Consider the following 11,238-nt stretch of genomic DNA (forward strand, 5'->3'; position numbering starts at 1 on the left):
TCCATACAAATTTTAGGATTATTTATTCCATTTCTTTGAAAAAAAGTTGATGGTATTTTGATAGGGATTGCATTAAATATGTAGATTGCTCTAGGTAGCATTGACATCTTCACAATATTTGTTCTTCCAATCCATGAGCATGGATTTCTTTGTGTCTTCCTCAATTTCTTTCATGAGTATTCTATAGTTTTCTGAGTATAGATTCTTTGCCTCTTTGGTTAGATTTATTCCTAGGTATCTCTTGGTTTTGGGTGCAATTGTAAATGGGATTGACCCCTTAATTTCTCTTTCTTCTCTCTTATTGTTGGTGTATAGAAATGCAACTGATTTCTGTGCATTGATTTTATATCCTACCAATTTACTGAATTCCTGTATGGGGTCTAGCAGTTTTGGGGTGGAGTCTTTTGGGTTTTCCACATAAAGTATCATATCATCTGCAAAAAGTGAGAGTTTCACTTCTTCTTTGCTGATTTGGATGCGTTTTCTTTCTTTTTGTTGTCTGATTGCTGAAGCTAGGACTTCTAGTACTATGTTGAACAGCAGTGGTGATAGTGGACATCCCTGCCGTGTTCCTGACCTTAGGGGGAAAAGCGCTCAGTTTTTCCCTATTGAATATGATATTTGCTGTGGGTTTTTCAGAGATGGTTTTTATGATATTGAGGTATGTACCCTCTATATCTACACTGTGAAGAGTTTGAATCAAGAAAGGATGCTGTACTTTGTCAAATGCTTTTTCTGCTGTTTTGATTACTTGTTTGACCCACTGGTCAGGAGCATGTTTAATCTCCACATATTTGTAAATTTTCCAATTTTCTTCTTGTAATTAATACCATTTTGGTCAGAAAAACAGCTTGATATATGGATTTCAGTTTTCTAATTAAGATATGTGATGTGATGCCTAATATAGGATTGATCATGGAGAGTGTTCTATGTGCATTTCAGAAGAATGTGTATTCTGCTGTTTCTGGATGAAATAGTTTGTATGTTTCCATTAAGTCCATCTGGTTTAACATGTAGTTTAAGTACAATCTATTAATTTTTGATGGAGGGATAGTAAAGTCCCTCATTATTGTATGACTGTCTATTTCTCTCCTTAGGTCTATTAATATTTCCTTTATATATTTAGGTGCTGCTCTATAGGGTACCTAAATATTTGCAAATGTCATATCCCTTTGATGAATTGATTCCCTTATCAATGTTTATTATAGCTTTTCTCTTAGTCTATTTTTCTGATAACCATGTAGCTACCCCAGCTTTCCTTTAGTTTCTATTTGCATGGATGTTCTTTTCCATCCTTTCACCCTCAGTCTTTGTGTTTTCAAAGCTGAAGTGAGTCTTTTGTAGGCAGCATATAGATGGGTCATGTATTTGATCCATTAAACCATTTCTTTTGATTGGAACATTTAGACTATTTACATTTAATAATTGATACATACTTATTGTGATTTTGTTAATGGTTTGCTGGTTGTTTCATAATTTCTTTATTCCTTTCTTTTTCCATTGCTCTCTTTGTTATTTGATGATTTTCTGTAGTAGTATGCTTAGAGACCTTTATCATGTGTATCTACTATAGGTTTTTGCTTTGTAGTTACCATGAAGTCTATATAAAACAACTGAAAACAGTATTTTAAAGATCACAGAACTTATTTTTGAAAGCATTCTAAAGCTCCACATTTTAACTCTCCCCTTCCATTTTGTTTTTGATGTCACAATTTGCAATATCTTTTTATCCATTAACAAATATGTGTATAGTTATTTTTACTACTTTTGTTTTTTAACCTTCATACTGGCATTGTAAGTGATTAACCCACTGCCTTTATAACATTACATTATTTTGAATTTTAGTATATATTTACCTTTACTAGTGAGATTTGTACTTGTATATGTTGTTAAGCTTTTTTTTCAGCTTTAATATTTCTTGAAAGGTGGGTCTAGTGCTGATGAATTGCTTTTGCTTTTGCTTGTCTGGAAAACTCTCAGTTCTGAAGGATAGTTTTACTGGGTAGGGTATTCTTGGTGGGCAGTTTTTTCTTTCCACTCTTTATATCTATAGGCATACCTCTGAGATATTGTGGGTTCAGTTCCAGACCACCACAATAAAGTGAATGTTGCAATAAAGTAAAATGAGTTTTTTGGTTTCCCAGTATATATAAAAGTTAAGTGCACAATAGTATTATATCTTAAAAAAAATACATATACATATCTTAATTTAAAAATACTTTATTAAAAAAATGCTAAACATCATCTGAACTTTCAGGTCAGAGTAGCAATCATTGATGGCTGTTGACTGATCAGGGTGGGGGTTGAAGTGACTGGGGCAATTTCTTTAAGACAACAGTGAAGTTTACCAGAGTGATTGACTCTTCCTTTCATGAAGGATTTCTCTGTAGCATGTGATGCTGTTTCATAGTATTTCACCCATAGTACTTCCTTTTCAAAACTGGAGTCAATCCTCTCAAACCCTGTTGCTTTATCAACTAAGTTTATGTAATAATCTAAATCCTTTGTTTTCATTTCAACAATCTTGATAGTATCTTCAACAGGAGTGGATTCATCTCAAGAAACCACTTTCTTTGTTCATCCATAAGAAGCAACTCCTCATTTGTTCAAGTTTTATCATGAGATTGCAATAATTCAGTCCCATCTTCAGGCTCCACTTCTAATTCTGGTTCTTTTCTACTTCCACTTCATCTGCAGTGACTTCCTTCACTGAAGTTTTGAACCCTTTAAAGTCATCCACGAGGACTGGAATAAACTTTTTCCAAACTCCTGTTAATGTTGATGTATGACATTTTCCTACAAATTATGAATGTTCTTACTGGCATCTAGAATAGTTTTTAATTTATTTTGCCCAGATCATCAGAGGAATCACTATCTTTGGCAGCTATAGCCTTATAAAGTGTATTTTTTAGATAATTAGACTTGAAGTGTGTTAGCAGGCATGAAAGCAGTAATCTCATTGCACATCTCCATCAGAGCTCTTGGGTGACCAGCTACATTGTCATTGAGCAGTAATATTTTGAAAGAGATCTTTTTTCTGAGCAAATCTGAACAGTGGGCTTAAAATATTTAGTAAACCATGTTGGTTTTGTTTTTTAACTTGAACCATATTCAGCCTGCTTTTTGGTTCTATTTATAGAACACAAAGTAGATTTATCATGATACTTAAGGGCCCTAAGATTTTCAGAATGATAAATGAGCATTGACTTCAACTTAAGGTCACCAGCTGCACTGGCCTTTAACAAAGGAGCCAGTCCTTTGAAGTTTTGAAGCCAGGCATTAACTTCTCCTCTCTAGCTATGAAAGCCCTAGATGGCATCTTTTTCCAATAGAAGGCTGTTTCATCTACATTGAAAATCTATTGTTTAGTGTAGCCACCTTCATTAATTATCTCAGGTAGAATCTCCTGGATAACTTGCTGCAGCTTCTTCATCTGTACTTGGTGCTTCACCTTGCACTTGGATGTTATGGAGATGGTGTCTTCCTTAAACCTCATGAACCAACCCCTGCTAGCTTCATAGTTTTCTTCTGTAGCTTCCTCACCTCTCTTAGACTTCATGGAATTGAAGAGAGCTAAGACCTTGTTCTGAGTGAGGCTTTGGCTTAATCCTGTGGCTGGTTTGATCTTCTCTCCGGATCACTAAAGCTTTCTTCACATCAGCCAAAAAGCTGTTTTGCTTTCTTATAATTTGTGTGTTCAGTGGAGTAGCACCTTTAATTTCCTTGAAGAGCTTTTCCTTTGCATTCACAGCTTGGCTAACTGTTGGGTGTAAGGGGTCTAGCTTTCAGCCTGTTTCAGATTTTGTCATGCCTTCCTCACTAAGCTTAATTATTTCTAGCTTTTGAATTAAAGTAAAAGATCCATGACTCTTCCTTTTACTGGAACACTTAGAAGCCATTGTAGGGTTATAAACTGGCCTAATGTCACTATTGTTGTGTGTCAGGGAAGAGGGAGGCCCAAGGGTGAAGGAAAGAGATTGGGGGAATGGCCAGTTGGTGGAGCAGTCAGAAAACACACATTTAAGTTACCTTCTTATGTGGGTGTGGTTAGTGACACCCTAGAACAAGTATAAGAGTAACATCAAAGATCCTAGGTCACCATGACATTTAATAATGAAAAAGTTGGAAATATTTCAAGAGTTACCAAAACGTGACACAAAGTGAATGTTGGAAAAATGGCACCAATAGACTTATTCAGCAAATTGCCACAAATCTTCAGTTGGTAGAAAATGCAGTATTTGTGAAGCACAGCAAAATGAGGTATGCCTGTATATATCATGCAAGTCTCTATGGGCCTGGAAGATTTCTGCTGAAAAATCTGCTGATAGTCTCATGTGTGGTGGGTCCCCTTACATAACAAGTTTTTTTTCCCCTGTTTTTAAGATTCTCTCCTTATCTTTAAATTTGACAATTTAATCACAGTGTATCTCAGTGCTAATCTCTTTGGGTTCATCTTATTTAATATTCTGGGCATCCTGGATCTGCATGCCTGTTTCCTTTCCCAGGTTAGGGAAGTTTTCAGCCATTATTATTTAAATACATTTTCTGCCTCTTTCTCTGTTTCTCTTAGGCGACAACACTAAGCAGACCAACATTCACATCATGGGGTCCCCAATCTTTTTTCTTTTTGCTGTTCTGATTGGATAATTTCCACTGCCCTTTGAATTCATGGATCCTTTTTTCTGTCTTCAAGTGTGCTGTGCAACTCCTCTGTAGTATTTTTCTGTTCAGTTATTGTATTCTTCAGATCTGTCACTTCTATTAGGTACTTTGTTCTATTTTTGTTGAAATTTTCACTTGATTCATGTGTTATTCTCTTGAATTCAGTGGACATCTTTATCACTGTTATTTTGAGCTCATTGTCAGGCAAATCACTTATCTCCATTTCATTAAGGTCTTTTTCTGGGGTTTTATCTTGTTCTTTTGTCTGGAACATATTCCTCTGTTTCTTCATTTTGATCTATTCTCTGTATTGGTGTCTATGCATTAGATAAAAGAGCCAAGTCTTCCATTCTCCTCTGGCTTATTAGCTCTTGGCTGTCTCTCAACCTCTGTGACTGTCCAAGCAACCTGCTTTATTCTTAGTGGCTCCCAGAAGAGGAGGTTGTGCTAAGACCTTTCATTGTCTCAAAGGGGAGGATCTCAGTCAGCATCTGGATTCAGGCTGATTGGAAAGCAGAACTTGAAGTAGTAACTTTTAAAGTTTGCAGATTTCTCTTTCAGGGGAAGATAAGAAGATGGGCATTTCTGTATGCTCCCTCTGTGCTGAGGTCTGTGGTGCTAGACAGTTAATAAGTGTTTCTTTGGTTGCTACTGTCCTAATGAACTCATAAACGCGTGCCATGTTCTCAAGGGATGGGTCCTCTGAGCATCAGACACAAAAGCCAGGGTGCTAGATGTGTAGACAAACTCCTTTCTTGAGGTTAACCTGGAACAGAGGGAGAGCATGAAGAGGACTCCCACAGGCCTCCACAGTCTTTGGAGAGTCTTATCAGTTTGTTAAATTAGAAACCTGCTTATCAGGCCAAAACGCTAAGATAAGCAAATAGACTTTTTTCACAGAAAGATGGGGTGCTTTTCAGTCTGTTGCCTCTACACTGGGTCCTGAGGGGTGGTTGCCATGAGGTTTTTAGTTTTGTATAGCCTGTGAGTCTCATGGACGTAAGTCTGGTGGCTTTCAAAGCTACCTTTTGCACAGGGGCTCCTCTCTCAGATACACATCTTAACAGTTGGGGTTCAAATCCTTTGCTCCTCAAGGAGAAGCTCAGAATTGTGAGTCTCCTCCCAATTCTGAGTTGTGGCACTGGGGTTGGGGTTGATGGTATGTGTCTTGGCCTCTTCTACATATCGCAATGTGGGTTTTTTGCTTGTTTGTATAATATGTAGGAGTCACTCAACAATTTATTTTTCAGAGGAAATGGTTCTTTAGGTAGCTGTATATTTGGTGTGTCCATGGAAGGAGAGGAGTTCAGGATCCTCTTATGTCACCATCTTGAACTGGAATCTCTTGTCTTTTTGATAATAGCCATTCTAATAGGTAGGAGGTGATAATATTGTGGTATGGATTTTCATTTCTCCAATGAGTAGTGACGTCTAGCACCATTGCATATACTTGTTGGCTGTATTTATATCTTTGGAGAAATCTGTTGAGGTCCTCTGAGAGACCTGGAACTGGTATGCAGATGACTGCAGGGTTCCTAGGTAGAAATGAGGTCTCTCTGCCTGTTACCCGATACATGGGTGGCCCAGACTCCTCCTGGATCCCATAGCTCTCTCAAAGGCACTAATATTTAGGGATGGATGCGCAATTTTTATTGTTGGGCTGGGGGACAAAAATGAGAGAGGTCTTAGGCTGCTGTGATGCTAATGTCACTCTTCAATCTTAGGACAATATTATTTGTTGTATATATGTTTGTACATGTGGGAGTATTTCAATGAGATCACTGTGACTAGGTCACAGGGACTTGCAGTTTTCATTTTGGTAGATATAGCCAAATCACTTTTTATAGAGGTTTACACTCTATCCACAGGATAAGAGTGCCTATTTCTCCAACTATTGACTTTATTTTGCCAGTCTGAAAAAGAGCAATTCATTATAGCCCTAATTGGCATGTATCTTTATATTTCCTTTCCAGTGAACTATCCCTATTCTTTTTGTATTTTTCTTTTTTTAATAAAGATTTTTTAAGTAATCTCTACACCCATGTGGGGCTCGAGCCCACAACCCTGAGATCAAGAGTCACATGTTCTACTGACGGAGCTGGCCAGGTGCCCCACTTTGTATATTTTTTTGTTTTGGGTTTTGGTCTTTTACTTATTGATTTATTGGAGCTCTTTTTTTAATTGATCGGTATAACAAAAAAAAACCAACACAAAACCACAACAACCAAAAGAACCAGGGGGGTTTTGGTAAGAAACAAAAACTGAGTTTTTAAGAGTGCCCCTTCCTTCAAGCCCATCCTGCCATGACCAGAACAATTCCCAGAGTGGGAGTATCTGATGCATAGTGCAGCAAAGCCCTTTAAGTAAAAATACTTTGAAGGCCCTCTATGGCAGATCCTCACACTTAGGCTTGCCTGGAAAATGTTTTAAAACCAGGTTAGAATAGGCAAAATTGCTGAATCAGAGCAAAAAGTGAAAAGTCACCAATGCCCTCAGGGAATCAATAGTATACAAGTTGGTAAGCATGTCAAAAGACAAAATATGCAATAGCTTTTAAAATTTTTAAAAATTAAACTATGGAAGATACCCCAGAGAGGGTACTTTAATTTTGCTGTTAGGGCAGGGTTCACAGGGTGAAACCCAGAAGGGGCCTTGAGGGTTGTCCTCATCCTGGGGTTGGAGCGAATGGCTGTCAGAGCCTGTGTTGTTGGGTACATGACAGCACCCAGGGACACTGCTCTAGGGAGGTTTTATGAAACTCACCTGCCTCTCCCATGGCATTTTTTCCCCCAGCTCATGTGTTCGTCAGTGCAGAAAGCTCTGTTTGAGGAGGAGGACCATGTCAAGAAACTGCAGCAGAAGGTGGCCACCCTGGAGAAGCGGAACAAACAGCTTCGGGATCGGGTGAAGAAGGTCAAGAGGTCATTGAGGCAGGCACGGAAGAATGGTCGCCACCTGGAGCTGGTGAACCAGAAGCTCAGCGAGAAGTTAGCAGCTGCAGCAGGTGCCCTCCCACACATTAATGCCCTGGGGCAGGAGCCACCAGGTGCCACGTACCTGCGGGGGTAGCAGGGACTGGGTAATGGCCTAGCCTGGCTCTGCTGGAACATGTTGCCTCTTGCCAGGGAATGTAAAGTGATGGTAGGTTTTAATGTGCACATAGGTCAAAAAATCTTGTAGATGATGTTTTTAATATGCGTTTGGTAGTGCCTAGTTACTTGAAGGGGCAAGTCTTGCTAATTTTCTTAGTTGCTGGGCTCCTTCCCCTCTCTGCCTTGCTCCCAGACCTAGTGGTTTCACTAGTGCACGATCCTGGAATGTCATGTGCTTGCCTAGGGCCTGTCTCCAGCTTTCAGGAGCATACTGGAAAGTGTACTTACTATGGAAAGAATATTTTAGAATCTCTAGATGTATGAGAATCAAGGGTTTCAACCCTATTTCAGAAGAGAGGCAGTAGGATCTCCAGGTCTGGGCTCTAGGACCATCATTAGTTAGAGAAGGGATCAGCAGCAAGTCTTGGAACCTTCTGGTGTCTCCTTTGCCAGTTTTGGAAGGAGGAGGGCAGGCTTGCAAAGCACCCAAGGATGCCTGCAAATATATATATGCATGGTGTCCTTACTCCAGCCAGCATTTCCTCACAGCTGAAGCATTGGCGGGGGGCGGGGGCGTGGCAGCAGGTAATTGAACAAGATGAATTATACCCAATTTCCAACACCAGTTACCCAGAGTTAAAGAGGATACCTATGGGTCACTTTAGTCTAAAGGAGAATTGCCTTTGTGGACTGGTCATGTTTTACCAAACCATGTTCCTGAGTTGGGAAGAGCCTGAGCAATATCTCAGCCCCTACTAAATGCAGATTTACTGCTTGCTCATTAACTCCTTCCAGCTGCTCGGAATTTGAGGTAAATTGACCCAGTACACTATTAACTTTTGTTCTGCAAAGATACCTCCTTACCTATTGGAATCAAGTGACCGTGCCACATTCCCATCCAGGCACCCAAAGAGCTTGTTCCAGGCAGTTCTGCAGAGTCTCGATGCAAGCATTTTCACCACCTAAGTAAATTGGCTGTAAGGCAATTTTGCTGTCAGAGAGAAAATAACTGATTGGTTTCATTTCTCTGTTGACAAACTACATTCCCATTTTTCTGTTACATGAATCTTAGCCCTCCTAATGGTCTATGACCAGTATACATGGTGGTCTTAAAACAGTGGATGATAACTCCATATATCAACTTGATAGAAAATACAGTAACTGGAAGTGTGAAATAAGACTATAAGGCCAGATTGCATACCATACTATAATACAGAGTGGTAGTTTATCAGTTATAAAAGCTGTAATGCATTTCTGAGTTCTTTTGTATGTCCCATAGAACTTTTGAACATGTATTGATAGACATGCATCATTATGCTAAGAATGAACAGTAATGTAAAAGCTTTCATAATGTAATACAAAGCTCAGTTACAAATATGCATCCTAGGATTTGGAAAATGGGTACTTCTCTTAAAAAGGACATAATGAAGGAATTAGTAAGGTGCCTCTTTTATTTTTTGTTATTTTATCTCTTATGGCCAAATTGCCTTCTGGCCAATGAGTTATGCAGTGAAAATGCTTGTGGCAAAGATGCCTATGGTGGAAATACCAGACAGGGTTCCAGGCATTCCAATCTCTGCTTCTGTATGCACACACTTCCCACCCACCAGGGCTGTCCAACCCTGGGAGTAATGTTTGCACATGAGCCCACTTGACAGTGTGTCTCTCAGAGCACTTCACCCTGTTTGGAAAGAAACCTATAAGTAAGAAGAGTATCCACTATATAGAACATCTGAGCCCTTAATTTAGGTACATTTGAACCAGTTGCAGTTTTGTTCTTAAGAAGGCAACTGATCTCGTGGACCTCCAAATCTACAAGTCTCTTTTCCGTGTTGTCCCAGATAGAACCTTCAGGTTCCTCATCAGGAAATCTCCCCCTAGACCACTCCAGACACTACAGCACCTGATTATGTTGTCCTGTCCATTGGAAATGGCAATTATATTATCAGATTTCCCTTCCACTGCCTTTAGGAAAACCGCATTCTTCTTGCTCTGGCAGCTGGTTTGGGAGGACGGCCCTGTGTCACTTGAGGCTACTGCTTAGAGGGGAGATGTCTGCACTCTGGACAGGAATAGAATGGCAGCTTTACTTCTTTTCCAAGCTTCTGCTGCTCCTTTATTAGCTGTATCCTTCATAGTACGGTACAATAGTTTAGTCTTTCTAGGGCCATTTCGTTAAAGCACTTTTGCTTCCACCCAAGGGAATGACAAGCCTCAGGGTGATTTACAGCTAGTGTTTTGAGAACTGTGGAACCTGGACCACTACAGCTGCATTATGTTCTGCCTTTTTAATAAATAGCGGTATTTCAGCCACAATGGTAAGGTGATGTGTGTTTCTTTTGGGTCAGGGAGATTCCAGCTTTGGCCTGGAAAAGCACTTTAGATCCTTTTGGGGGAGCATCTGTGAGTAACAGCTGGGGTATGTAGGAGACTGAGCTCAGATCTCTTTTGATGTTCCCCTGGGGATATGACTTGACCCTCTTTCCCAGGGTTCCCACCTTTCAACACACCTGCAGAAAAGCAGTGGTATCTGGGTCTGCTCTTCACAGGGGAGAAGCTTCATTAATCAACGTCTGCAAAAATACCTTTGAATCTGTTGCCAAAGGGAATTCCCCAGGTGCCTGTTATCTGCTGCACTGCCATCTTACTGGAGCCCTGGCAACTGTTTATTGTACTCGTAGGAATGTTTTATGCAAGAAGGATCCAAGAAGTCCTTCAAAATTGATATGCTTAACCAACCTGTTGTAGCATTTTCTCTGAGATGCAGACCACTGTCGAGTTCTACTTTGGAAAATCACTTGGGCTCCTCAGACCCCAGTCACAAAATAAATAAATGAGAGGCAGACAGAATCTAGAATCTTTCAGCTACAGACCCAGGAGTCACAGCTGTCAGCACGTAACCCGCAGCTAGTGTGGGGTAGTTCCTTAGGCCTCCATGGTGTGTTTCAATGTGAATGCCCTTGTTGGACTCCAGACCATGGTTCCTGATTTTTTTTTTTTGATGCCAGGCTCTGGCACACTTTTCCTGGTGCCTGCCTGGTAACAGAAGTTAACAGTGATTCTCACATCTGTGGTGCAAGGCCCCATCTCTCTTAGGGGAGAGAGAACCTAAATTGTTGATTCAACAATAGTCCATATTCTAAAGTGGTTTTAAAAATCAAGCACCTAGTTGTATTAGGCTTTTACCATATTCTCATTTACTATTTCTAATAATTTTATAAAATAGTGATCCTGTTCCCCATGCTTAATCTCTTGAAATTCCAGATTCCTCTTTAAGTAAATTGCCCAGTGAACACACATAGTGTAAGCAGCCAATCAAGGATTCAACTCCATCTTGATTTCACTCTTTATACTTGCTCCTGTAAAATGAGGATAATAAACACTTCTACCTCAAAGGCTGTTCAGAAGATTGAATAAAATCATTCCTTTAAATGCTTAGCTTGGTTCTTGACACCCTGCAAGCACTCAATAGATATAACTGTTG

General features: G+C 39.8%; 1 protein-coding gene across 1 annotated transcript in view; it reads left to right on the top strand.

Annotated features, from left to right (window-relative positions):
- Positions 1–10,070, top strand: part of CCDC3 (coiled-coil domain containing 3) — a 124,342-nt gene extending 114,272 nt beyond the window's left edge. The window contains exon 3 of the mRNA XM_045874420.3: positions 7,456–10,070. Coding sequence (XP_045730376.1) covers positions 7,456–7,731 — 276 coding nt within the window. The 3' untranslated portion in view covers positions 7,732–10,070. The remainder of the gene's footprint in view (positions 1–7,455) is intronic.
- The last annotated feature ends 1,168 nt before the right edge of the window (positions 10,071–11,238 follow it).

This window comes from Mirounga angustirostris, unplaced genomic scaffold (assembly GCF_029215605.1).
Source record: "Mirounga angustirostris isolate CCGP_5_RB_7025 unplaced genomic scaffold, mMirAng1.0.hap1 SCAF_5, whole genome shotgun sequence".
NCBI lineage: Eukaryota > Metazoa > Chordata > Mammalia > Carnivora > Phocidae > Mirounga > Mirounga angustirostris.